The sequence below is a fragment of the Zootoca vivipara genome, chromosome 8 (assembly GCF_965207765.1).
Source record: "Zootoca vivipara chromosome 8, rZooViv2.hap1.1, whole genome shotgun sequence".
NCBI classification, from domain to species: domain Eukaryota; kingdom Metazoa; phylum Chordata; class Lepidosauria; order Squamata; family Lacertidae; genus Zootoca; species Zootoca vivipara.
Genome location: NC_142591.1, coordinates 27,322,762 through 27,349,545, shown reverse-complemented (window position 1 = coordinate 27,349,545; position 26,784 = coordinate 27,322,762). Strand labels below are relative to the sequence as shown.

Genomic DNA, 26,784 nt, shown 5'->3' with positions numbered 1-26,784 from the left:
CCGGCGGCTGCGCGGGCCGAGCCGGGCGGAGCTCCCTCGCGCCGAGTCGTCGTCGCCGCTTGGCCGGTAGCGGCGGCCCTGGCAGAGAGCGAGCTCCGCGCTGCCCGCCGGCTCCTTCTGCACAGGCAGGTTTGCGCGCCGGCTTGGGAGAGGCGGCGGGGCGCCCGAGCGCCCTCTCCCGCTTCACCCGCCTCGCCCCCTTTTCCCTGCTTCCTTCTCCGCTTTCCTGACGACCCTCGAGCGCCGCCTCCGCTGCCTGCCGCCTTCCTCTTCTGCACCCACCTCACCCGGCCGGTTCCTATAGCGGTGGCCCGGGGTTCTCCCTCCCTGTTGTGCCCAGACTGACCGCCGCTTTCCCCAGCCCTCGTCGCGCTCTCCTCCTTCTCACGTACAGTGCCCCTTCCAGCCACCCGTTCTTGTCAACTCCCCGTTCCCACGTGCCATTTCTGGGCCCGCCGCCTTCTTACCTGCTTCTCTCTCCCCACCATCTATATTTTTTTTTTCCAGCACTCCCTCATCTCCTGTAGCGTATTGACGCCCCTTACTTTCCTATACTCGCAGCTTTCATCCATTCGTTTTTTTGTTATATTTCCATACCACCATTTCCTTCAAGGAGCTCAAGGTGGGGGACGGGGTTCTCCCTCCCCCTCCCCGCACCCAGTTTTATCTTCACAACAACTCAGTGAGGTAGGTTAGGCTGAGAGGAAAGCAGCCACTGCCTCAGCTTCATGGCTGAGTAGGGATTCGAACCCAGGCTTTTCAGGTCTTAGTCCAAGGCCTGCAAAAGATTCCTACATTGCAGGGGGTGGGGCTAGATTACCCTTGTGGTCTCTTCCAGCTGTACAGTTCTGTGATCCTATGATTCAGACTGTTTTGCTGCACTGTCAGGCATTTGACCCACCTAGCTCATATTCTGAGTGGCGTGGACCAGGGTTTCGAACATAGGCTACCGTAGGTCCCTGAACCAGGGATTTTATGCTTGCAAAGCAAACATTCTGCCAGTGAGCCACGGGCCACACTTTCAAACCTAAATGTCTTCTCTTGCAAATATATTCTCTTGCAAATATATCTGGTATTGCACTACTGCCTTCATTTGCTGCTTCCCAAGTGTTTACAAACCCATCTTCTCTCACCACTCCTCATCCTCCGAATAGCATCCCAATTACTCCATTCCCCACTTCTCTATCCTGCAGCCAGAGATTCAAAAGCGTCTAGTATCTCCTTTATCTACTTTCATGATTATTATTTTTTACGTATCAACCTTTTGTAGATGGATATTAGCTAAAATGTTTCTCTTCTGAGGAAATAAGACAGGAGGGTTTTAAGATGCTAGTGAGCTTTTCGGCAGTGTGGAGGAATGTTCATTTTGCATTAGATTTTTAATAAGCTTTGCCTCAGATTCGTTGAAAACTGACATTTAAACATGTTGTTAACTGTTCAGGTTGGCAAATTCATTAAGTAAGTTCCATGCACACAATGTACTAGACCCTTTGCCTGTAAACGATTATGCCATTCTGAAATTGTAAACTTACTAAAGTTGCCAGGGGACTGTTCTCTCCCCCCAAAAAACTTTCAAACATTGTTAATCTTCTGGAATTTTAACACAGAGGAGATATGGCACTTTACACTCAGATGTGGGTTAGAATAGTGGAAGAATTATGGTTAGCAGATGTTTATAGTACAACAGTGTAGTCCAGGCACCCCCAAACTTCGGCCCTCCAGATGTTTTGGAATACAATTCCCATCTTCCCCGACCATTGGTCCTGTTAGCTAGGGACCATGGGAGTTGTAGGCCAAAACATCTGGAGGGCCGCAGTTTGGGGATGCTTAGTGTAGTCTATTAGAGAAGAGTGTTGTACCATATGAATGGAAATAAGAACTTTTTTAGCTTCAGAAATAATAAAGTGCCCTGGGGCACCTTAAAAGACCTAGGCTGACAGACAGACAGATAGATTATCTGAAGAAGTGTGCATGCACACGAAAGCTCATACCAAAATAAAAAACTTAGTTGGTCTTTAAGGTGCTGCTGGAAGGAATTTTTTGTTGTTGTTTAGACAGACAGACAGACAGACAGACAGACAGACAGACACACACACACACACTCCAGGCTGACATAACACTCTCATGTTTTGCGGCTGCCTGGATGTGATTGCTCTGTGCAGCTGCAATCCTAACCCCACTTACTTGAGAGTAAGCTCGATTGAATTCCATAGCACTTACGTCTGAATAGATATGGCTAGGATTGCATTCTGGCACATTTATGGTGACCTAGGATCTGCATTACTCTAGAACAGGCATCCCCAAACTTCGGCCCTCCAGATGTTTTGGACTACAATTCCCATAGTCCCTGACCACTGGTCCTCTTAGCTAGGGATCATGGGAGTTGTAGGCCAAAACATCTGGAGAGCTGCAGTTTGGGGATGCCTGCTCTAGAACCCAAAAACTTACGATATAATAAAATGAGTAGCCTTTTAAAGTGACAAAAAAACTCTTTGTTTTTGCTGCAACAGATCGCTTTTGGATATGGCTGCTGTTCAGGAAGTTTCTACCTTCCAATGATGTATTTATAATAAACATACAAAAGTATTTTTATAATGCCATAACTTAAAATGTTAGTAATTTTTTTTTAATAATATTAGCTGGATTCCATACAATTGTATCAAGGTGATGTATAGTAAAAGCAGTTAAAGCACAGCAGCACATACATTTTAAACAAAATCAAAACCATATATTGTATGAAAATTCAAGACGATGTACAAGATTAAAACAAAATGCGATTTCAAACAGCACAGATAATCATTAAAGTGACTGGCTGATAAAAAAAATTAAACAGCTACAAAGGACTGTTGCCATGAAAAAGTCGTCAAGAGCACCTGAAAATCTATTTCTAAGTATGTTTATATTATGTAAAATATTCCTGCATTGCATTGCAGTGGTCATGGAGGGGAGCTTGGTCCATGAAAGGGAGCCTGAAAATGGGAAGAGTGCAAACGGCACTGTTGAAGCTCTGAAAGAGGAACACTGCACTTTTCATTGTTTTGTTGTCATAATAATACTACTACTTTTTTTGGCAAGCTATCATGATTAATTACCTGTTTCCCCCCCCAGACTCAAACATGGCTGAGGACCCGCAGAGAAATTTCCGATCAGTGTATTATGAAAAAGTAGGATTTCGTGGTGTTGAAGAAAAGAAATCATTGGAAATTCTTCTGAAAGATGATCGGCTTGGTATGCTTGGTATAAGACCATTTTATACCACACATTCTGTTTGAGCTCACTTAATTGCAAGCCTGTGCATGTTTACGGTACTTGAAGGAAAAGCCCATTTGACCCAGTGAGGCTTGTTTCTCATTTAAAGGCAAACTTATCAAGTTTGCACTTTCCAAAACAATAGAGTGGTACCTCTACTTACAAATAACTCTACTTACGAATTTTTCTACTTACAAATGGAGCTCCGTCCGCCATCTTGGATGCGGTTTATATAGGATTTTTTATACTTACGATTTTTTAGATAGGGTTGCTTCAACTTACAATTTTTTTCTCCCAATGCATTCCTATGGGATTCGACTTACAATTTTTTTCGACTTACAAATGTGTGTTCGGAACGCATTAAATTCGTAAGTAGAGGTGTATTCACTGTGTGAATTGAAAAACATAGCACCTGTCAGAATTTGCAGTGCGGTTCTCTAGCTCAGCGTTTCTCAACCGCTGTTCCGCGGCACACTAGTGTGCCGCGACCTGCGGTGACGAGAAGGGCGATTGTCGCCCGCAATGCACCAGGGGGCCGGGCTGCCAGGGGCGCCGAGCCGCTGCACCTGCGGCAGTCGTCTGGCGCCCGCGGCAGTTGCGCCCGACTCCCGAGCCGTGCGGCGCCCGAGGCACCCATCATCACAGCCGCGCTGTGTGGGAGGGGGCAGGGGCTGACGCTGACACTCCCGACGTTCGGGAGTCCTTTGCGCATGCGCAAAGCACAGCTGTGGACTCCGGCGGTTTCTCCCGAACGTCGGGAGTCGTCCAGCGCCCTCCAGACGGCCGCGAGGCGTCCGCCGGAGTCCGCACTGTGTGGGAGGGGGCAGGGCTGACGCTCTCATGGTCTCCCGACTCTGCCAGCCAGGTCTCCTTCTCCCGACGTTGGCAGCCCGGCGCAGCTGACGGGGCGCCCAGGGGCCGTCAAGGCAGGTGCTCGGCTCCCGCCGCCGGCCCTTCTCCCGCCATGGCTGCCGCTGCGCACCTGGCTGGGCTCCAAGCAGGCGGCCGCGGGGCGGGGGTGTCGCTGGGTCTGCTCCTCCTCTTCCTCCTCCCTCGGCGGGGCTCTGAACTCCGTGTAGGTGTGTTTAAACTTTTATTGATGAAAAGTAAACTCTTCAGCATAAGTCTGTCATGATATTAACACGTATTTTCATTTGAGGCAGGCTAAATCATTTCGATTAATGACACAGCACTTCCTGTCGAGAATCCCAGCAAAACAATTTTGCATAGGTGTACGCCACACATTTCATTAAAGTGCGCATCCAGGGAATTCCCCCCCCCCAAAAAAACCCCATTTATTGAGTACATAATCATAAAAGGACATCATTTTTATTCATCAAACTAATGAAACAAAAGCTTCACTATTTCTTTTAAATTAACAACCAAACTTTAAAAATACAATCTTAAGTGAAACACAAATTACTATCTTTTTGGCAAGTGTTTCTTACAGTCATAATTATATAGTCAATATAGGGCGGCGCAGAGTTAAATTTTTTAACTTTTTTAATGGTGGTGTGCCTCGAGATTTTTTTCATGGAACAAGTGTGCCTTGGCCCAAAAAAGGTTGAGAAACACTGCTCTAGCTAAGCAGTGTGTACAAAAATGCTTCTTAGAGAAGATTCCATGCAAAATTTTGCATATTTGCAAAACTGCGTATAATGTTTTCATTAGGAAAAATTTGACCAAAATGTTGAATTTTCATAGGGATTTTTTTAAAAATAAAAAAACCACAAAATGCAGCAGAAATGTGAAGAACTGAATGAATTAAAGACTAGAAAAATGACAAATTGAGGGAACTAAAATTGACAGATTTGTCTATCCCAATACCTGAGTAACTTGCTTTCTTCCCAGATTGGCTTACACTCTGCCTCAGTCTGTATATTCTACCCACAAGGGTGTGGAAACATTTCTCATTTCTCTCTAAGGAAGAATGTTTTGTGTGAACTGAAGATTATGTGATGCCTTTTTGGGGAATGGAATAGTTACACACACATACTTGTGTGTGAACAAATGCACCTATTTGTTAGTTCACACAAAACATCCTGTACTCTCACAACATGTGGGGCGTAACCTACGACTTAATGTGAATGATCGCTCCTCTGTTTCCAGCTTTCCCTGAGATAACTGTATGGAAAGAGATTCTGGACCTATCTGTACTATACGTTTAAACCAGTGTACTTCCACTTTAAACAGTCCTGACTCCTCCCAAAGAATCCTAGGAACCGTAGTTTGTTTGTTTGTCTTGCTCTTTCCAACATTTTTTTTGTGTGTGTGGGGGGGCTGCCCTTGGCCCTTTTTTCAGGAATCCAAATGTATTTGGTTTTTAATGCTTTTGGTAAGCTACTTTTTTGTTTTGAATTGTTATAATGTGTATTGTTTGTATTCGATTTTGTGTGCTTATTCTTTGTTACCCGCCTTAATTTTTTTAAAAAACAAACAAACCTGAAAGACGCTATATAAATAGTGATAGAACAATATGAGGAATATGGGTCACCTAACAATTTTCAGCGCCTTTACCAAGCTACAGTTCCCAGGATTCTTTGGGTGAAGCTATAACTTATATGGTAGTACAGTAGGAGTGGGCAATTTCCAACTGCTCTGGGACTCCAGTTCCCATTTGCCCAAGTCAATATGACCACTGGTCAGAGATTATGGGAGTTGTAGTCCAGTCACAGATTTCACATGCCTTATTTAAAAATAGGTACTGTACTAGTTATTCTATTGGGTTACTGAACTTGAGAATGAATATATGTATATGTATGTGTGTATAAACAGAATCCCTGTGACGGGGTGAGCTCCCGTTGCTTGGTCCCAGCTCCTGCCAACCTAGCAGTTCGAAAGCACGTCAAAATGCAAGTAGATAAATAGGAACCGCTACAGCGGGAAGGTAAATGGCGTTTCCATGTGCTGCTCTGGTTTGCCAGAAGCGGCTTTGTCATGCTGGCCACATGACCTGGAAGCTATACGCCGGCTCCCTCGGCCAATAATGCGAGATGAGCGCGCAACCCCAGAGTCGGTCACGACTGGACCTAATGGTCAGGGGTCCCTTTACCTTTACCTTATGTGTGTATAAACAGTATATGTATGTATTTATGTGTATACGCACACACACACACAGAGACTAAAAATGGCTTCATTTTAAAATTAACTAATTTTGTGTTTGTTCAGTTATCATTGATTTGTTACACTTAACCAGTACAGTGGTACCTTGGTTCTCAAACTTAGTCCGCTCGACTCCCGAAACCATTCCAAAACCAAGGTACGGCTTCCAATTTGCTGCAGGAGCTTCCCACACTCAAGCGGAAGCCGCGTCGGACGTCCAGCTTCCAAAAAAAGTTTGCAAACCGGAACACTTAATTCCAGGTTTGCAGCGTTTGGGAGTTGATTTGTTCGGGAGCCAAGCCATTCGAGTACTAAGGTACCAGTGTATTTCAAAAAGGCACCCATTTTGTGGTTTCAAATTTATTTACCTTTAATTGACAGCAGCTGATGCATCAACCAAAAACTCGTACAAACTATTTTACCCTTTACCATAAATCTTTTGAATATTGCTGCTAGGTTTTCATTTTGCAAAAGGACTAAAAGTGGAAAAAGCACGTGCTTTAAATTGGGTTTGTTATCCTTGAAAAGCCCGAATGATTCTTTGATGCCTCCTAGAAGCATGATTGGTGCTGTACATTTACAGATGTGTCCTGGTTGGTGTCAGTTGCTGAGAACAGAGATGATACATAACACCGTCCGAGTTCTAAAATTGTGTTTATTCTTACCCCCCCCCCAAACAGATATTGAGAAGCTTTGCACATTTAGCCAGAGGTTTCCTCTCCCATCCATGTATCGGATCCTTGTGTGGAAGGTGCTGCTAGGTAAGATGATATGGGGAAAGCAGATTCTTCATTAGAAACATAAGGGCAGCTTTGAACATAGGCTTGCTGTAATGCTAAGGAAAGCCAATCCATGCTTTGAATGCTCCATTGGAGAAGCCTTTGCATGATATAACCTTCCACCAGAACTTGCAAGTACATGCAAACCTAGGTCGCCTTTCTCTCTTTCCTTTTTCCAGGAATTCTTCCTCCTCACCATGAATCTCACGGGTTTGTGATGCGATGCCGAAAGGAGCAGTATAAGGACGTGCACCATGCTCTCCGAGTAATTCGCTTTATCAAGGATTCTACCCCACAGGTTGAAGTTTTCCTCCGAATATACCAACTGGAGTCGGGAAAGCTTCCTCGGAATCCATCTCTCTCTCTGGTTAGTCGTGCTGAAATTTGCCCTCGACAACACTCCTTTGTATGAAGGTCCAAATCTTTTCCATCTGAAATTCTGCTATAGTGAAGAAACTGTATAGTGGCCACATGAACTGCAGTATCTTGAGAGGTCAAATTCAGCCTTAACCAGAGATACTGTAAACGGGGCTTAGGGAAAGCACGTTCTGGTACCATCTAGGGCAGGCATCCCCAAACTCGGCCCTCCAGATGTTTTGGGACTACAATTCCCACCATCCCTGACCACTGGTCCTGTTAGCTAGGGATGGTGGGAGTTGCAGTCCCAAAATATCTGGAGGGCCGAGTTTGGGGATGCCTGATCTAGGGCATGTCACAGAATGAATTTCCCTTGTAGTTAGTGGCAAGTGTGGCAGACATCTAAGCTGAAAGTTGGCAGCCACAGTAGGATTGGGTTGCCAAGAAAATATCCCTCAGTATGGTGACCTTGAATGAGAAGCAAATCCCTGTCATATGAACTCCCTGGAGAAGGTATAATTAGCCCTCTTTAACACTTGGATGAGGAACCTATAGCTCGCCAGATGTTGTTGGGCTAACTCTCATAAACCTCAGCCAAGATGTTTCAATGGTCATGGATGATGGGAGTTGTAGTCCAGAAATATATTGGTGTGCTACATCTTTGTCCTCCCTGTTTTAGCACATAACAGGACATGGTGGCACCTTACAACAGAGGAGCAAAATTACTATATGTTGTCAAATAAGTTGATTGGAAAATGCTGTTCCGTGCATGTGTTGCCTCTTGACAATCCCATGCCATGGCTGCTTTGCTTTCCAGGAAGCTGAGGACGAAGTATTCCTTGCCATTGCTAAAGCTATGGAAGAAATGGTAGAAGATCACATTGATTGTTATTGGCTCATCAGTAGCTTTGTGAACCAGTTGAACAATAAGTACAAGGATTCAATACCACAGCTGGTAAGAATATTATATGCATACATATTTACATATCTGTTCATCCCACACAGGAACAGAATAGTGAGATTACAGGTATAGAAGTTGTATTGAGCACCATCTTTTATGTTGTTGCTGTTTCTGACAAGTTCTTGTACAAATACCTTGTGTGGACTTGGAAACTGAATTATGCTCTGGGTTCTTTTTTGGAGGGGATGAGGGAAATGCAGTGCAAGTTTCTAGAACAGTAGTGCAGTGACTAATGGGTAGCTCAGGGTTGACTAATCTGTAGCCCTAGAGATGTGGCTAGGCTCCCATCTCCCAGCCAGCGTGGCCAACAGACTTCTAATAAATATCACGGGGATTGGAATGCTGATGACAAGGAATGCAATCAAGGTTTTGGCATATATTTAGTTGTGTGTATAGTGGTACCTCCGGTTACGAACGGGATCCATTCCGGAGGTCCAGCCGTATCCTGAAAATTCCGTAACCGGAGGACCGCTTCTGCGAACGCACGAGCGGCAAACCCACTTCCGGGTTTGCTGCGGCTGTAACCCGAAGATTTCGTAAACTGGAGGTTACGCAACACAAGGTACGACTGTAGTTAATAACCGGTCGCCAACATCTTGTCTTTTGCTAGTGATGGCTTTGTGACACAGTGCATCTCCCTGTCCTCCAGGGGGGCGCCTGCAATGGAAAATGCAGCAAAACCAGAGACTACTGAATATGTGGAAAGGGGTGGAAAAACTGGGCATGAAGAAAGATGAAGATTGTGCTGTGACAGGGAGAGAAGGCATATTCTTTCCTATAGCATACTCTAGTCCATGGGTAGGCAAACTAAGGCCTGGGGGCAGGATCTGGCCCAATCGCCTTCTAAATCCGGCCCATGGACGGTCCGGGAATTAGCGTGTTTTTACATGAGTAGAATGTGTCCTTTTATTTAACATGCGTCTCTGGGTTATTTGTGGGGCATAGGAATTCTTTCACCACCACCCCCAATATAGTCCGCCGCCCCCACAAGGTTTGAGGGACAGTGGACCGGCCCCCTGCTGAAAAAGTTTGCTGACCCCTGCTGTAATCTCTGCTCCCCTTGGTTAGGTGTGGCCTATCCTTTACTGACTGAATGCAGGAAGTTGCATTGCTTCATTCCCCTAAGAGGAAGGTGGATAAAAATCAACGATTTTTAGGATATAGAGATTCAGTTTTCAATAAAAATAAATCAGATTTTTAAAAATGTAAATCAGATTAAAAAAAAATTAATTGGATTTTTAGAATAAAAATGCTTTAGAGGAAAAATATTTCTAAAGATAGTTTTCTATTTAACTTACATTATAGTCCACAGGCTATTCATCAGGAAATAAGGATTTGTTTTAAGTTCTCATGTGTGCTAAAACTCAGTCTAAGTTTTTTAAAAAACAAAACAAAACCCGTTTAACCACATCAGTTAACAAACATGGATACATATGCTATAATCCTAATGTTTTAGTTAAATAAATTGTTTACATTGTTATTAAGGAAATGATTATTTTCTTCTTCCAATAAAGTACAGCAGAAAAGTTGTCCAAATATAAAGTTAACTTATTAAACCTCACAATAATTTCATAATTACAGTGGTACCTTGGTTTGCAACCGCTTTGGATTACAGTACAGCTGTTTTGGATTACAACCACGTCAAACCTGGAAGTGCGTGTCCCTTTTTTTTTTGGATTACAACCCTCTTTTTAGGGGGATTACAACCAATTTTGGGTTACAACCTGTTTTGGTTTACAACCGGATCTCCAGAACCGATTATGGTTGTAAACCAAGGTACCACTGTACCTGTCTATGTATTTCTACTAGTATAACCAAATCAATAATTTTTGATATAACTGTAAAAACTGCTCTGAAAATTTATTATTCCAAAAATGAAACCTTCATCTGGTTGTAAATATTAAGATTATACCAGCAAAAATGAGTCTTTCTGTAAAAAAGAAGAAGATTTAAATCAAGTCTTGCTGACTAGTGATTTAAATCGATTTGATTTAAATCAGATCCACCCTGCCTAAGAGTCTTAGGTTGTTGCCTTTGGCAGATAAGGGGTTCAGCTTTGTTCTTGCACATTGCAGAACCGCCTTCATTCCTTTCTTCTCCCATGCAAACTGGATGCCAGGCTCCATGCTTTAATAGAAAGAGAAGTTTGTAAAAATAATTTTTGCAACGTCTGTAAATAAAATTTGATAGGAAAACACTTGGGCTTGACCTTCCCTTAGGTGATTATTATTAATATTATTAATATTATTATTATTATTATTTAAAAAAAACTTTCTATACTGCCCTTCATCCAAAGATCAGAGTGCTGTGTACAATATAAAAACACAAAAATACACATAGCACAAGAACAAGAACAATACTGCCCACAGTTTAAAAGGCCATAGATTGTTCAAATAGCCAAAGGCCTGGGAGAAGAGGAATGTTTTTTGCCTGGCACTTAAAGATATGTAATGAAGGCGCCAGGCGAACCTCCCCGGGGAGAGCATTCCACAGGTGGGGGAGCCACCACAGAAAAGGCCCATTCTTGTGTTGTCACCCTCTGGGCCTCCTGAGATGTCCTCTCTCATCACTTTTGAAGACACTTGGAAATAGGGGCATGTGCCAATTTCTTTCGACTAATGAAGAATAAGTGATTTTTTCAGAGAGAGAGATATATGAGGCAGATTTACATAAAAGATGACGTTCATAGAGACCCAGTTTTTCTCATTAGTGCAAGTCCTATCTGAATTTCTTTAAATTATTAATAAAATCAGGCATCCCCAACCTGCAGCCCTCCAGATGTTCTGGCCTACAACTCCCGTGATCCCTAGCTAACAGAACCAGTGCTCAGGGATGATGGGAATTGTAGTCCAGAACTTCTGGAGGGCCGAAGGTTGGGGATGCCTGACCTTCTGCTAACCTTGTCCAGAAGGCGTCCAGAGAGAACTGTTTTACTGAAGTGAAGAAAACTATGTGTGTGTCAGTGTCATTCAAAATAACAGAGTAATTTTTGGATGGCAAGTTACTGTGGAATCATTGCTGTGGTCAAAATGACAGCCCATACTTTTTTTCTTACATTTAATCTGGACTTCCTCTTACTTGTGGAAGGGGTGTGCTTATAATGTCACACAAATATTTGACATGTCTGAAATCTATAGTTTTGGAAATTTGGGCTAATCTCTAGCATGCAAGATGCCGAAAAGCTACCCAACAGGGTTGAAGTGCAGGTAGAAACAGAAAGTTGCTCCCTGCTGGTGACAGTTTCCTAGTACAGTATGTGCTATTTCCTTCCCCACCTGTCTCCTCTTTTACTAAATTAAGAATTGCTGTATCGTTACAAAGTCTCAAATTATTCAGTGACTCTTTTTGAAGTCTCACAGCCAATGAATATGGAAATGTTTAGCGAGCCTTACATTTTGGATCTGACCTTTGAAGAGCATTATCTGACATGACATTTTTCACAGTGTGTCATGCTGAATCTTTATTTCTTGCTGCTTGTGGTTTCTTGTTATAAATACCTGTGACAGCGAGATTTATGGCCATTGATATACTTTATCACTTCTCTTGACATTTATCCTGCAGCCAAAACTTTTGGAACAGTACCTGAGCCTTGAAGACAGCGGACTCTTAACGCATCTGAAGTTGTGTTCAGCAATGAGCCATCTTCCTTACAATCTTTGGTTTCGAAAGTGTTTTGCGGGTTGTCTACCTGAATCCAGCTTACAAAGGTAAGCATCTTTCCCCTCCGCCCAACTTGGATGAATCAGATCACTATAGCATCCTTGAAAAGAATCTGTTGTCCAGCTTTAGCCTACAACCCACAATACCACAAACTCTGAGTAGTGTTCTCTCTTCCCTGACCGATGCTGCAGAGTACTTTTATATTGGGAGTATGTTAGCTGCAAGATGCCTATAACCTCACCTCCAAACTCAGGAATGTTGCATAAATATGTTTTGACAAGTCAGAACTTTTTGACATTCTAAAATCTGCCAGTTAAGATTATATAGGGAGTGATGCAAACTTTGACATCTTGTGTTCCCTACATCTTGCACCAGAGGGTGGAGGTGTGAGTTGCCATTTGCTGCAAAATGTCTCGGTCCTGCCATGACTGAGATATTATTTTGGTCAGGAAAGAAAGAAAGAAAACACTTTGGTACTGAATATAAATTATAGCTATAAAATTGTAGGCGTTCAGTTTTTAATGACTCTGTCTTTTCTAGGGTTTGGGACAAAGTTATTAGCGGCTCCTGCAAAATTCTTGTCTTCGTTGCTGTTGAGATTTTATTAACCTTTAAAATGAAGTTGATGGCCTTGAATAGCACAGGAAAGATTCAACAGTTTTTGGAAAATGTAAGTACGCTTCCGCATACTAATATACTGCGCCCCCTGGGGGGGGGGAACCCCACATAAGGGATTTGTTTTGTGTATCAGATTTTTTGGGGAAAGAGGTGGTTGCGAGAGAAATCCAACAGATTTTTCCCAGTGTTCAAGAGCTGCAATTAAAAGTTTGCATAATTTAAAAAGGTAAAGTTCAGCCATGGCAACCATGATATGTGCTAATCACAGTTTGGTTTGAGCTTCCAAATGTAAGAGACTTTAACAATGGTTTCTCAGTTCAGACATAACAGCAAACCAAATTTAGCACAACTTCAGTATCCATGTTTTGTAAAAAACAGTATCCATGTTTTTCAGATATAAAAACAGACCATGGTTTGTCTTGTTGTCTGAGTGGAAAAGATAGGATCGTCTCAGTGGCTGAGCCGGGCTACGGAACTCATTCTTACCTGAACAGGGCTTCCTGCTACACTCCCCTCTCTCATGGATTTCCATAAGATGGGCCAAAACATTCCTTTTTATAGGAGCACTTTTGAGCCATAAATAGTCACTGCCTTTCTGGGTAGCTTTGGCTAAGTTATGTTTAGCAGCAGTTTTGTGGGTCCCCCTCCTTTCTCTCTCTGCTGTTTCAATGCCTTACAGCTGATTTCTTTTATTTATTTGTTGTTAATCTTTTTTTAAAGAATCATTTAAGTTATTATTTTAACTTCTGTTGTTAGCCACTTTAGGCTTGTCGAGAAAAGATGGGCTATAAATGGGCTTTAAATAAATAGAACTCGTTGGCTACATTTAAGCAGGTTGCAGGATTCACTTGGCCTTGCGACTCCCCCCAAATCCACCACGTGGTCAAACAAGTTTGCAGACGACAACACTGTATCAAGCCACTTTATCTTTTTGTATTTGCGTGAATGGCCATTCAATGCACACTCCCATTTTCATCTGCGTTGGGGGAAAGAATATAATCGATGCAGGAATGTAAAGGAAAATAAAGAGTGGAATGGTTTGATATGGATGACCCGGTCTGGATTTCCAGGTGTGCTCTGATGCACGCTTGGACTTTTTTTTTGCGAGGAAAGTCCTCCTTTCACTTCACTGTTAGGGGACAACTCCTCCCCACACCAAACTGCATGCAGGGAGCTACTCGTTACTTGAAACTGAATAGGCAAAAGAGAGTGCCCTGGCTATTGGCGTGAATGGATATGGCAGGAGTTTGGAAGAGCAATCCTATGGTGAATGGTCTTTAGCTGCCTTTAGGTTTGCTGGCTGAGGTATTGGAAGTACTGAAATACCTCAAACTGAGTATCTCTTTTTATCTTTTGTAGATACCTCAAGATAACACGGATGCAATAGTGAGCAAAGCGATTGAGCTGTGGCACAAACATTGTGGCACCCCTGCCCACTCAGTCTGAGACCATGCTGCCAACCGGTACACTTTTATTTTATTTGCCTTCCCTTTGTCCTTCCTCAACAAAACCTACGGTACTTAAAATTATTTCAACAAAGGAGATGGGGTAGCAATAAAATTGCTACCACCGTTTTCTGATGGACTTGGAAGTGTATACAGTCGTACCTTGGGTTACGACCACCTCGGTTTGCGAACAGTTCGGGTTACGAACTGCGCAAACCCCGAAGTGTTTTCGCCGCGTGTGTGTGTGCAGAAGCGGCACGCGCGCGATCACGCAATGTGCGCATGTGCAAAGCGCGAAAATCGCGCTTTGCGCATGCGCAAAATGGTGGCGCCCATCGCGTTCGGGTTACGAACTATTCGGGTTACGAACTGCGATCCGGAACAATCGCGTTCGTAACCCGAGGTATTACTGTAAAGGTATCTAGAAGGGGTGGTTTTAAGTCATCTGTTTAGGGAAGTTTTTAATGTGTGACGTTTTAATGTATTTTAACCTTTGTTGGAAGCTGCCCAGAGTGGCTGGGGAAACCCAGCTGGATGGGCGGGGTACAAATAATAAATAATAATAATAATAATAATAATAATAATAATAATTTATTATCAGCATCTGAAACCTGTGACCCCTTGCCTGCAAGTGGAGTCCCATTTATATCAGTTGAGTTGGGTTTGTTTCCAAGTAACCTTGCTTATGGGGAGTGCAAAACAGGAGCCATAATGAGGGACTTGATTGACTTTTTATTCTCTAGAATAGATTTCTGCCTGATTTTCTCTCACTCATTCCTCATGGCACTACCGTGTTTCCCCCTTTTTAATACGTAGTCATAAAGTAAGCCAGGGCAGCAATTTTAAGCATTTGCGAAAGATAAGCCATACCCCGAAAATAAGACATAGTGTATCTCCATGCCTGCAGCAGCGCGGGCGGAGAGCTGAGCCAGCGGCCGGGCCTCTGTTGCTTCAAGCCCAGTTTCTAGTTTCTAGCCCAGCAGCTTGGAGCACCCAGGAGCACCGGAGCCAGCGGCCCTGCCTCTGCCTGGCCGAGGAGGCCTGCTGTTCCGCCGCCCGGAACCGGCTGCTGGAGCGCGCGGAGCGCCCAGCAGCCCCGGAGCCGAGCGCCAGAGCCAGCGGCCTCGCCTCCATCCGGCCGCCGCCGTCCCGCCACCCGGAAACAGCTGCTGGAGCGCGCGGAGCGCCCAGCAGCCCCGGAGCCGAGCGCCAGAGCAAGCGGCCTCAGCTCCATCCAGCCGCCGCCGTCCCGCCGCCCGGAAACGGCTGCTGGAGCGCGCGGAGCGCCCAGCAGCCCCGGAGCCGAGCGCCAGAGCCAGCGGCCTCGCCTCCATCCGGCCGCCGCCGTCCCGCCGCCCGGAAACAGCTGCTGGAGCGCGCGGAGCGCCCAGCAGCCCCGGAGCCAAGCGCCAGAGCAAGCGGCCTCAGCTCCATCCAGCCGCCGCCGCCCCGCCGCCCGGAAACGGCTGCTGGAGCGCACGGAGCGCCCAGCAGCCCCGGAGCCGAGCGCCAGAGCAAGCGGCCTCAGCTCCATCCAGCCGCCGCCGCCCCGCCACCCGGAAATGGCTGCTGGAGCGCGCGGAACGCCCAGCAGCCCCGGAGCTGAGGGCCAGAGCCAGCGGCCTCGCCTCCACCCGGCCGCCGCCGCTCCGCCGCCCCGCCGCCCGGAAACGGCTGCTGGAGCGCGCGGAGCGCCGAGCAGCCCCGGAGCTCAGCGCCAGAGCCAGCGGCCTCGCCGTCGCCGTCCCGCCGCCTGGAAACGACTGCTGGAGCGCGCGGAGCGCCCAGCAGCCCCGGAGCCGAGCGCCAGAGCCAGCGGCCTCGCCTCCATCCGGCCGCCGCCGTCCCGCCGCCCGGAAACAGCTGCTGGAGCGCGCGGAGCGCCCAGCAGCCCCGGAGCCGAGCGCCAGAGCAAGCGGCCTCAGCTCCATCCAGCCGCCGCCGCCCCGCCGCCCGGAAACGGCTGCTGGAGCGCACGGAGCGCCCAGCAGCCCCGGAGCCGAGCGCCAGAGCAAGCGGCCTCAGCTCCATCCAGCCGCCGCCGCCCCGCCACCCGGAAATGGCTGCTGGAGCGCGCGGAACGCCCAGCAGCCCCGGAGCTGAGGGCCAGAGCAAGCGGCCTCAGCTCCATCCAGCCGCCGCCGCCCCGCCACCCGGAAATGGCTGCTGGAGCGCGCGGAACGCCCAGCAGCCCCGGAGCTGAGGGCCAGAGCCAGCGGCCTCGCCTCCACCCGGCCGCCGCCGCTCCGCCGCCCGGAAACGGCTGCTGGAGCGCGCGGAGCGCCGAGCAGCCCCGGAGCTCAGCGCCAGAGCCAGCGGCCTCGCCGTCGCCGTCCCGCCGCCTGGAAACGGCTGCTGGAGCGCGCGGAGCGCCCAGCTGCTCAAAGCGCCCAGCAGCGCTCAGACAGCCCAGCAGCATGGCGCGCAGTGCCCAGCAGTGCCCCGAGCCAGCAGCCTGGCCCGGCCAAGAAGACCTTAAGGTGCTGTAAAAACTGTAATAACGTAAAAAAAATAAGACATGCCACCAAAAATAAGCCACCCTGTGGTTTTTTGAGGGAAAAAAGCAATAAGACGGTGTCTTAAAATGTGGGAAACACGGTAATTTGGCTTTACTTCAAGAAATCTGGTTAAACTGAGATTTCTAAATCTTGAGCAAGAGCTGCCTCTTAAAACCCTGTTGCAGATTTTTAGATCTTTGCAAGGTCCTCCCATAGGGTTAGGAAACTGGCCACACAGGCCTTGCCTCCAGGGCTACCTCCTGAGGATCCTCTTTCCCCACTGCACTGGAATGAACAGAAACCAGCTTTGGCAGAGCTTCCCCCTGGGGAAATAAGAGGAGGCAACTCAAGGTACATAACAGAGTAATTATGTTGGTTTCTCCTGTTCTTTATATTGGGGCAGAAGGGATTAGAACTCTTTGCATGTGCCTTGGTTCACATTTGGGAGGTGTCAGGGGGTACAGCTAAGGTTGTTGGTCCTTGGGATAGGTTTAGTTCAAAATTTGATCCCTGATTTGTTTGCTTGTTTGTAGAAATCATGTTCAGTGGTACCCCCTGGCTGCAGCTAAAGAGTCCCAAATACATACTTTTTAAACTAGGTGCTGGTGATGACTACTGTGTAGGCTTCTGAATTATCCTTATTATCTTGACCAGGGCTATTTTTTGAGCCAGAACTCACCGAACTCTGTGGGTGCTATTGCCATTATAAGAGAACAAGGGAGGCGTTCAGGGTGAGCTCCGGCACCTCATTTTCTAGGAAAATAGCTGCTCTTGAGCCATTTTTATCTGGTTTTTAGTTCTGGGATTGACAGACCTGTGGAAGGGGGCACTTTGAGAGCTAGATGATGTGGGGGCATCCCTGTCAGTTTGGCCGGCTCTCTGAACAGCTCTTGATACTGTGAACTTAAGATTATCTCTGTTGGATCAGGCCAGAGACCTAGCCAGTCCAGCATTCCTTTTGCCCTGATGGGCCTCCAGATGGCTGTGAGAAGCCTGAAAGCAGGATATGATTGCACCTTCTCCTTCCTGCTCCTGTTCCCCAGGACCAAGTGGTGTAGTGGCTCTGATCCTGAAGACAGTATATAGCTATTCGGACTCGTAGCCATCGGTACCCATGAATTAGCCTGATTTTAAAGTCAATCCAATCTGGTGGCCATCATTATTACAACTTGTGGCAGCAAATTCCATCATTCAGCTATGCACTGTGTGAAGAAGTACCTCTTTTTTGCTTGTGCTGAATCGCCCAGCCTTCAGCTTCATTGGACTACAGGTTCTGGTATTATGAAGCAGGAGCAAAGCCTTTTCTCCATTCACCTCAATCATGACCCTGGTTCATTGCCTTGTTTCTAAACTTGAGTCTCCTCAGATGACGGAGCCTTTCATTTTGGCAGTGTTGCTCCAAATCCCCTGATCACTTTGGTTTTCTACTCCCTTTTCAGATCCACCCAGCATGTGAAACCATCACCAGCCAACCTGGGAGATCCCTCCAGTTCTGGTAGGCAGTTGAGCACTGACAATAAAATATTGATTCTCACAGGCTTGGTATGTGAAGTCCTTTTTAACTAAAATAAAACGCCAGGTTCCTTTGCCTTTCAAAAGGTCCCTCTGTGCTGCCCTTCCTCGCATCATTGTTTGCTTTTAATTTTAAATTGTTTAAAAATTTAGTTGCCTTGGGCATGCCCAGTGATGTGGAAAGTTGGGACTTAAGTAGAGGAATGTTCACTCAACAGCTCCTTTATTCTCTTCGCTTCCTTCGACCACTCTGTTTCCTTATCTTATGTAGCAAGGAGAAGTGTTCCCCCTATGCCTGAGTCTTTTGCTCCCTGTGTGCCTTGCCAGTGTTTGAGCTGCAGCTCCTATCTGGCACAAGAGTTTGAATCCAAAACTTACGCAGGGCAGCAGCTTGGGGAAGAGTGCCCTAGATAACCAGCCTCATGTTTCCTGCACCCTTTGTGTTTGGAAAGTCTCTTCCACCATCCCACCCACTTGTCAACTTTAATCATGCCCCAGTCCTCTGTGCTCACCTCCATATTGATGTTCCTCAGAATGTTAGTACTTTCATACGATAGTAGTGTTATATAACCCATTATTACATTAGACCATGTAACAGATCCTAACTGGTTAACCAGTTGAAGTGTGCAGGGTGGCAACTGTGCCCATTTTAGATGATGCTAGCAGAATATTGACACCCTTCCCCCCCATACACACACATTTCAGCCTTCTGCTTTATTAATTTGGGAAACTGTCAGTTTTGCAGAATGCTCAGCTCTCCCAATCAGTGTGCTTAAACCGCCGATTAATGTGGCAGAGAATGTGGTCAGTAGGTGCTTTCTGATAAAATCCCCATTTTATGTTTGACCGATGTTGGTGTTAACCGTCTTCCATCAACTGCGTCAATTAGTGCATGAATGCTGAGACGCACAGCTGTGAACCACTATTTAAAGCTCAGGTGCCAGACTATTTAAAAAACCCCAGAAACCCCCAAACCTTTTCCGCTGTGGCACACTGGTACTTGAAGTTGATGCGATGAGTTAAACGAGCTGTGCTGAACTTTTCACACGAACAACAGCAATTTTAGATCAATGTTTTTTAAAGGCTGCGAGAAGCCTTCTGCAGTGTCCAGAAGTCAATCAAATGCCGCCATTTAAATGTCAGTGGAAAGTCCATATCTAATCACCCTGTTGTATGTACAAAGAATGAGACTGTGGAGAGCGTTTTCCTTTTCTGCGTTGTGTTATTCAGTTTGTGGCATGTTCTTTCATCAACTCTGTTTCGTGTTTGGGGGTGGGAGGTGATGAAAGCAAGTAAGCCTTTTGGTGGAGACCCAACTAGTTATGTAGAATCTAGGGTTGGCATATACTCAGAAACTTTTTGGCAAAATCTCAAAGGAAAAAAGCTAAACATATTTGCCAACGTTTGTGTCTAGATTTTCACTTTTTGAAATATGGCAACCCTAGTAGAATCAGTGCACTAACTATAGTGTTTGGGGGGTTTCTTTCTAAATGAGGCAAGGCCTTTCATTTTCTGAAAGAATTATACATTTTCTTGTTATAATAATAATCGGGGCTTTTCCCCCAGCTGGAGCTCACTAGAGCTCAACTCCGGCACCTCTCAGGTGGGTGCCATTGCCATTCTAAGAGAAGCTCTTTTTGTAGGAAAATAGCACTGTAAGGCTCTGTCAGAGCTACACCAGTGTGAGTGGCGGCAGCAGGTGAGACTTGCCCCTATTCCAGGCTCCTTTTGGCTCAGTCACATGACCTAGCAAGTTACACTGGCAAAAAGGGTGTCTGTCAAAAAAAGATGTGTAAGTGAATTACACCAGCATAATTTACCTTGGCATATATTACACTGGCTTCCTATAGTTTGGATTGCTCTGCCAGCCACTCAAATGATGCTGATTTATACTTCCTGTTTATCTGTGTTCCTTGTTAGGTTTCCTGCACGCTAGAGGGAGCAATTATGCAGAGAAAGGCCCCTTTAGGCTTTTAGCCGCTATCCTTTTGTCATTCAGCATTCAGTGGGTTCTGGTTTGTTGTTGTTTACTGTTTGTACTGAGACTCAAGTTGCTGTTTAGTGGCCTGGAAACCTAAACAGGAAGGAAGGCAGCATATTCGAAGTAAATAAATGAGATGTCGCTTCCCGGCAGCTTGGCATTTGATTGCAGCCGTGCATCATAAATAACTGTAGAATTGATAGCAGGCAAGAAACAAGACCATGTTTTTTCTTTTAAAATGATTTTTTTAAAGAAACTGCATACATCAGAGACAATTTAAATACCATGCAGTTTCAATATGTACAAAAACCCTAGGATGTAGAGATTCAGTTTTAGTGTTTCCTCTAGGTATTTACATTTTGTTCTGGTTTTTACTTTCCCCCCATACAGCCATAATCTGTTAAATTACAATACTGGAAGATCACAGGTTTGACTGTCAACACATTCACTCCTATACAAAGACAAAACTATGTACATACACTTGACTTGGAGAGTAACTGGAAAATGCACTGGTTCCAGAATCACTGAGATGCTCAGGCGTACCCTTCCCTTGCTTTTCTGTTCACACAAGAATAAAGTTCGGCTGGACGAACAGGCAGGCGGAGGGAATAATTTTCAACCCTGTTTGCCATATGCAGCAACATCATCTGTGCCCTTTTTCAAATCACTACCCCTTGACAGATTTTGAGGGAGGGAGGAAATGGTTTTTGTCCACCCAGTAAGAGAAATGGCAGCTCTGTGCGAGATAACCGTCATCTGCATGTGAATCATAGAGGCATATTTAAGTGAATGCAAAAGTTCACTGCTCATGCTAGGGGAAATAAATGAGACATCTAGGCAACCCCTGCTGAAATGAATGGAAGCAGGACGACAGCAAAGCCCATCTCCATAGATTTCAGAGGGAAAGGTTTGCATTAGGCATTTGTAAGTGGAGTGCACACCAGACGCCCCGTCACCTAGGATCACTGTGCTAGGGGAACAGCTGAATGGCTCTGCTCCAGACAAGACAAGCATTAAGCAGACTTGAAAAGCAAGCCATTTTTCATAGGAGAGTTTCGCTAGATCCATTTCTACGTTACAAGGGGAAATAAATATCCATTTGTTTACTGCTACTTTTTGGAAGTGAATACAGTGCATTGCCTTGATCCAATAATTGGCTTCTTTGTTTGTTTGCATGGTAGGGACACTGAGCTTTTGGAACAGGTGTTTTGCACACACAAGGCTGCTAGGAACCTGCCTGCCTGCAGAAAACAAGCAAACCCAATGTTCATGCAATATCCCATTGCATGCAGGTAAAGGAAGCCGCTAAGGGTTGGCAGAGTGGAACCATCTATTTCCAAATTTACCAATGGGCACAACGGCAACACAGTATGTAGTCACTCCCAGATCAGCTCAATTGTATCTTAATGTAGGGCAAGGGGGCATCTTCAAAGAAGTGCCACTTGAGTACTAGCTCTGGAAGATGCTCCTCTGCACATGGATAACATTGGGCTGAGCGCTAGGTCTTGAAAAGCTACAAGACTTGTATCATGAATAGGCGCCCCAATTGCATGTGTTAAGTGCTAAGCTGATAGCCCAGCCTACTTGGAGATTAATGTTGGCAGAAATGTGAGGAAAGATTCAGCATACTACTTTAACCAATTGCATCACAAACCACAGTAAAACCAGAATAAGTGGTACCAAAATTCCTTCCCATGAAATAATATTTCATGATTCCTCTAGAGTTCAGGGACAGGGAGCTGCAAGTGTCGCTGTATTAGCAACGGACACATTTCAGATCCAGCCAATGGTTGCTGACATACTTTCCTGTGCAAGTTTTACTTGCACAGAATTTGGCAATCTTATTGCTAGGAGGAAATGTTCTACCTTGTCTGGTTTGTAACCGTAGCCATAATTTGTATTTTTAACTGGGAGGCACACAGGAGATACCAGCAGGAAAATCAACCCCTTGTGCGTCCTCCAAGCCACTCAGTAAAGAATGCTGAGCCTTTTTCCTGTGCTTCAACGAAGAAAGCAGACCCATAACCACACCTTGTGAATCCTCTGGCATGCTACCACACAACTGTTGATAAATGCAAGGGACTGAGGATCTGTAATAGGTAAAAGCTTTTCACAGCATTGTGCCCACCCAGCTGTGGTGCCCAGTGATGGTGGGGAACGCCTTATCACCCCAGTGTAGCCTCCTCAGCTTAACAGGCCTGTTTTTATTTGACTCGGGCTGAGGAAGAGAGAAGGCCTTTTCCTCGGGGTGAGAAGAAAATGCAGGTTACCAAGTGTTCTGTTCAAAAAGAAAAGTTATGCTGCCCTATACAAACTTTCCGAAGCAAATAAATGGACAGTATTGTTGTTATTTTCTTAACACCAGTGGAAAAGTGTGAGGAGTGAACTTTGCTTGGGAGAGGCATGCTCAGGCATGCTTGGGAGAGGCATGCTTTCAGGGCTCAGCTGCTGAAAGAGAATGGGGGGTTCCTTACCAGGAGGCATCAAATTGGTGGGCTTAGCCAAAGTGCTTTCAAAGACAGGGATCTGGAACACTATCCAATGTGCAAGGGTCATCCTATTAAGAGAAGAGCCAATGCCTTAATAACAAAAAAAAAAAAAACCAAACAAAACCACCCCCTCCACAAATCCAATTCAAATGCTTTGGTTCTCAGTATCATGCTGGGACATTCATGACAACATATTTTGTCATTTACACCAGGTAGTGTTGTATACAACAGAAATCCCAGCTCTTAAAAAATAAACGTATCCATGCACACAGAGCAAAATTGACCCTACAATGATCTCGAGCTCCTTTCTTCTCTGCATTGCACACCTTACGGAACCTGCAGCATCTAAGTAAAGTTGGCGTGCTGTATCAGTTCGGTTAACTGGCAGAGCTGCTCTGCCATCCAGCCTCTTTATGCAGGTGCAAATGAAAGCAGGAAGTTACCAAGCAGGGCAAAAGGCATCCTGACTCGTTCTGTCCATAAAGGTAATAAGCATGTTACTGAAAATCCCTGTAATCGGCAACAAATTCAAAACATCACTTTTTGCAGCAAAGGGGGGGGGGTTCCACTTGAATGAAAGAGATGGGTGACAAGGAATCTTCTGGGTGTTTCCCTCACAAAACAAATGAGTGACAGCCAGCCAGCCAGCCAAGAGATCCTCCAGGGATGATTCTTGTGAAGTGTCAAAGATAGGTAGATCCTCTGAGCGGGTCTTGGCCTTCCCCCGCATCTTTCTAAGGTGCTCTCAAACAGAAAGAAGTGTTTGATCAAAGTGTTGACCCAGAAGGATGGTAGGCCTCGCCTGAGCTTTTATCCAGCAGGTATCTATGTCCAACACCAACTGCCTTCAGCTTTCTTTGGAGTCAGATGGGAGATGCTTGAAGGAAGACGGGATGCATCAACGGCTGATCTTGGATGAGGGATGGGGAATCCACACAGCAGAGTTTGGAATATGAGTGCCAACTCCTGGCCCGATTCTCGCCATGGGTGGCTTCGGTTGCTGAAAGTTGTGCCAACATGTCTCATGGTGTAGTTCTACCAATACAGGAAAACACAAGTTTCCCTGTCTTCTTCTTCTTCTTCCTCCTCCTCCTCCTCTTGGTTTTAAAAAGGCAGTCCAGGAAATTTACATTGTACATTAACAGAGAAGTGAATGGTACCAGCACTTATGGTTCTTTCCAGATATGTTTTGAAGATGGTGGAGTGCTCAATTTCTATGGTCTATGAAACCTAAAATTAAAAAAGGGAACAAAGCAGGGAAAGAAAGTAAATCCAATTGTGTTGGAACAACGAGTCAACCAATTTGATTGTTGCATTCCCCCCCCCTCCAAACATTCAGAATCATGACAGAGCTTTGGGTCTGAAATATCCAATAAAAACCTAATCCCTCAACAGCCCTGAGAATCATGGAGAAGTGAGTTGGGAGTGGCTGTGGGAATGAAGACCTCTCAACAATTCATCCTGATAGGTAGGATGGCACATAGCAGCCTTCCCCAACCTGGTGCCCGCCAGACATTTTGAAGTAAAACTACCATCAGCATGCTGGCTGGGGCAGATGTAGTGTGTAGTGGAAAGCATCTGGGGGGCACCAGGTTGGGGAAGAACTGGGTAGCCGAAGGACTGCCAGGCTGTCTTCCTGGGAAGGGAAGCGGTTAATTCTACCCAAAGCCACTGTGGCTGTCCTAGCTGACTTGCACATTCTAAGAATCCCCAATTATATTCCTCCACCAGAGAGTCATTCATACATAAAACTACCGTGCAACTGTTGTATGAACTACACTGCAATATGTCATAAGAGCTTCCGGGGTCTTTTCTTTTACACAGTATTTCAGTCTCATAAGAGCTCCTTCATCTGCCATAAGAGAAAAGCAACACACACACATATTAAGTCTGCCCATTACTCATTTCCATAATGGCACAAAGATCTCATTACCTTCCTAATGATTTTATAATGTGGGCTTATTGGGGGTTTGTGTAATTGGGATGACTCAACAGCATATAAATCAAGATGTTGGGAGGGTAGGTACAAATAGACATGGAAAATGAGCCCCGCTGGTGTCCTGTCACAGGGTTAGGAGGGTAGGATTCTGTGTTCAAATAGATAAGGGGTTTCCCAGTGTAACTGGTCCGTACACAAACACACTCCATGCAACATTCAATTCTTTGGTCTGACCCAGCAGGACTCTTTGTAAGTTCTTAAATTCTGTGATACAAAGTTGAGTGGTACATCAACATTTTCAGAAACAGAAAGGTAGACCTTTGTTATACATCTGGAAAAAGTTCCAGGGCTACCCCCCTTGCATAATAATAATAGTAGTAGTAGTAAATATATGTATACACCATTCTCGCCATGTTTTTGCTTCTATGGAAATGAAGCTGTGGATGTAGTTGCAAGTTTCACTGCATATAGCCCAAGGCTTTTTGCAAGCCTTACATCTAGTAATACTACAGATCAATAGTATACAAAAAAAATAAAAATAAAAATACATATTGACAATGAAGGGCTCCTGGAGATTATTATTTTTTAAACCAAATATTGGTCAGGGCTACATATGGGCCTTATGCTGATGGAGTTTGTACTGGAAACCTGCTTTTTCAGTCTTTTTAAAAATTATTATTATTATTATTTTAAAAAGCTTCATCTCACCTTGTTAAATGCCTGCTTAATTCGTGAACTTCCATTTCAGTGCTTTTAAACTCGTTGAGCTCTTTACGAATTGCCGCCTGCAGGGGACAAAAAGAAGCATGTAAATATGCAGCTGAAAAGCAGTGTGGAGGTACACTCCAATTTTCTAAATTATGAATAGATGGGCACTAAATGGAAAGTGGTCCGTCTCTTACCAGATCAGTAGCTTGCTAGAGCCACCACTCGGAATCTGATTCGTTATAGCAGCCTGGGTGACACTTGGGATGCTCACCTGTCAGTGTGTTGTGCACCTGAATCCAACACATAGACTAGAAGCAAGGGCCACGGTCTAATGGGATGTTTCTCCCAAGTACGCATGCACAGAATTGCAGGCTATTTTAAGAAAAGGGGAACTATTCTAGCTGCTGTGAACAGGGAGGAAATTAATTCTTTAGATATAAGGGTAGAATTTGGGGTTAAATCTAGTGAGAGTAAAACAAGTGCCGAATTCAGATAGATTTGTTTTGTGATTTTGGAGGTCAGATAAAAGACTTTCCCCCCAAAAGGCATGGACCATGGTACTCTCTCCAAATATGAAAACAGGAACCTCGTGCAGTTTTTGATCCTCAAAATGGCTTGTGCTCTAGAAGGCAAAAACTCATGCACTTGTAAATACTGAGTGCGCATTTGACATATGATGGCTGTATTTTATTTCAAAAGGGGGGGGGAACGACAGTCCACGTTGCATGAGCTTTTGCCTGCTAGACATAGAAGAAGCCATGAGGCAGAGACATACTTCTTGAGTTCCCTTGTCCTTTGTTGGTGAGTTTGGTACTAATGATTTTATAATGTGGGCTTATTGGGGGTTTGTGTAATCGACATCGACAATGTAATTGGGATGACTCGACGATTTGCTGCTAACGCTGCTGAAGACCCAACAACCTCAGACCACATTTCAATTTCTGCTAGAGATTCTTCTACATCAATCTTATAGTGTCAAAAGAATTTTCAAAAGGGGTATATCACATCTTTCAAGACGAAGTCAAATCTTGTCCGTCAGGAGCATGGGCAAATACCATGGAGCATTAACGGTCTTTTAGTGAAAGCTGTCAGTTTGACTTTCCTCCAAGCTGTGATGAAGTATCCTCACAAACAGGAATAGACATGCCACTAACTGCAGGAGGACAATCAAGGCTGCAAAGATGAACTCTCTGGAAGAGTGCACATGACCTCTTCTTATAGCACACAAATGTTGAGTGATTTATAATGTATCTGTGTTATCTCCTATGCTGCTTATTTTTCACCATAGGTTCTGTGATGGCAGAGAATCAATGGGGGCTTGATAGGCTAGTCTGTGTCCTGAGAGGCCAGATCTAACTCAGACCTAACCAAGACTGCAGTTTTTAAGAGAGCTGGGTGTGGTTTGAAAGGGGTACTATTTTCCATGGAAAAATACCTTTTATTCTACTGTCTCCAGTCAAACAGTTTTGGGAGATAGGTGTAGATA

The 26,784-nt window shown here is 45.2% G+C and overlaps 2 protein-coding genes across 12 annotated transcripts in view; one reads left to right on the top strand and one right to left on the bottom strand.

The window, feature by feature from the left end:
• TBC1D7 (TBC1 domain family member 7) overlaps positions 1 to 22,774 on the top strand; it is a 30,182-nt gene extending 7,408 nt beyond the window's left edge. The window contains exons 1-10 of one of the 8 annotated variants that reach the window (XR_015951380.1): positions 19 to 125; positions 3,109 to 3,228; positions 7,032 to 7,112; positions 7,310 to 7,497; positions 8,305 to 8,442; positions 12,010 to 12,155; positions 12,649 to 12,778; positions 14,086 to 14,189; positions 18,109 to 18,164; positions 21,344 to 22,774. Coding sequence is in view for 5 of the 8 variants with exons in the window: in XM_035126292.3 (XP_034982183.1) it covers positions 3,117 to 3,237; positions 7,032 to 7,112; positions 7,310 to 7,497; positions 8,305 to 8,442; positions 12,010 to 12,155; positions 12,649 to 12,778; positions 14,086 to 14,172 (891 nt within the window). In the remaining 3 variants the exon portion in view is untranslated. Of the gene's footprint in view, positions 1 to 18; positions 688 to 3,108; positions 3,238 to 7,031; positions 7,113 to 7,309; positions 7,498 to 8,304; positions 8,443 to 12,009; positions 12,156 to 12,648; positions 12,779 to 14,085; positions 14,190 to 18,108; positions 18,204 to 20,552; positions 20,761 to 21,343 lie in introns of those variants that run through there. The other 7 variants (XR_015951379.1, XR_015951378.1, XM_035126294.3 and 4 more) reach the window with 7 other exon arrangements.
• LOC118090495 (phosphatase and actin regulator 1) overlaps positions 22,584 to 26,784 on the bottom strand; it is a 127,738-nt gene continuing 123,537 nt past the window's right edge. For 2 of the 4 annotated variants that reach the window (XM_088675179.1, XM_035126288.3), the window contains exons 12-13: positions 25,299 to 25,375; positions 22,921 to 23,881 (exon numbers count right to left, since the gene is read on the bottom strand). In XM_088675179.1, coding sequence (XP_088531305.1) covers positions 23,866 to 23,881; positions 25,299 to 25,375 — 93 coding nt within the window. In that variant the 3' untranslated portion in view covers positions 22,921 to 23,865. Of the gene's footprint in view, positions 23,882 to 25,298; positions 25,376 to 26,784 lie in introns of all 4 variants that reach the window. The other 2 variants (XM_088675178.1, XM_088675180.1) reach the window with 2 other exon arrangements.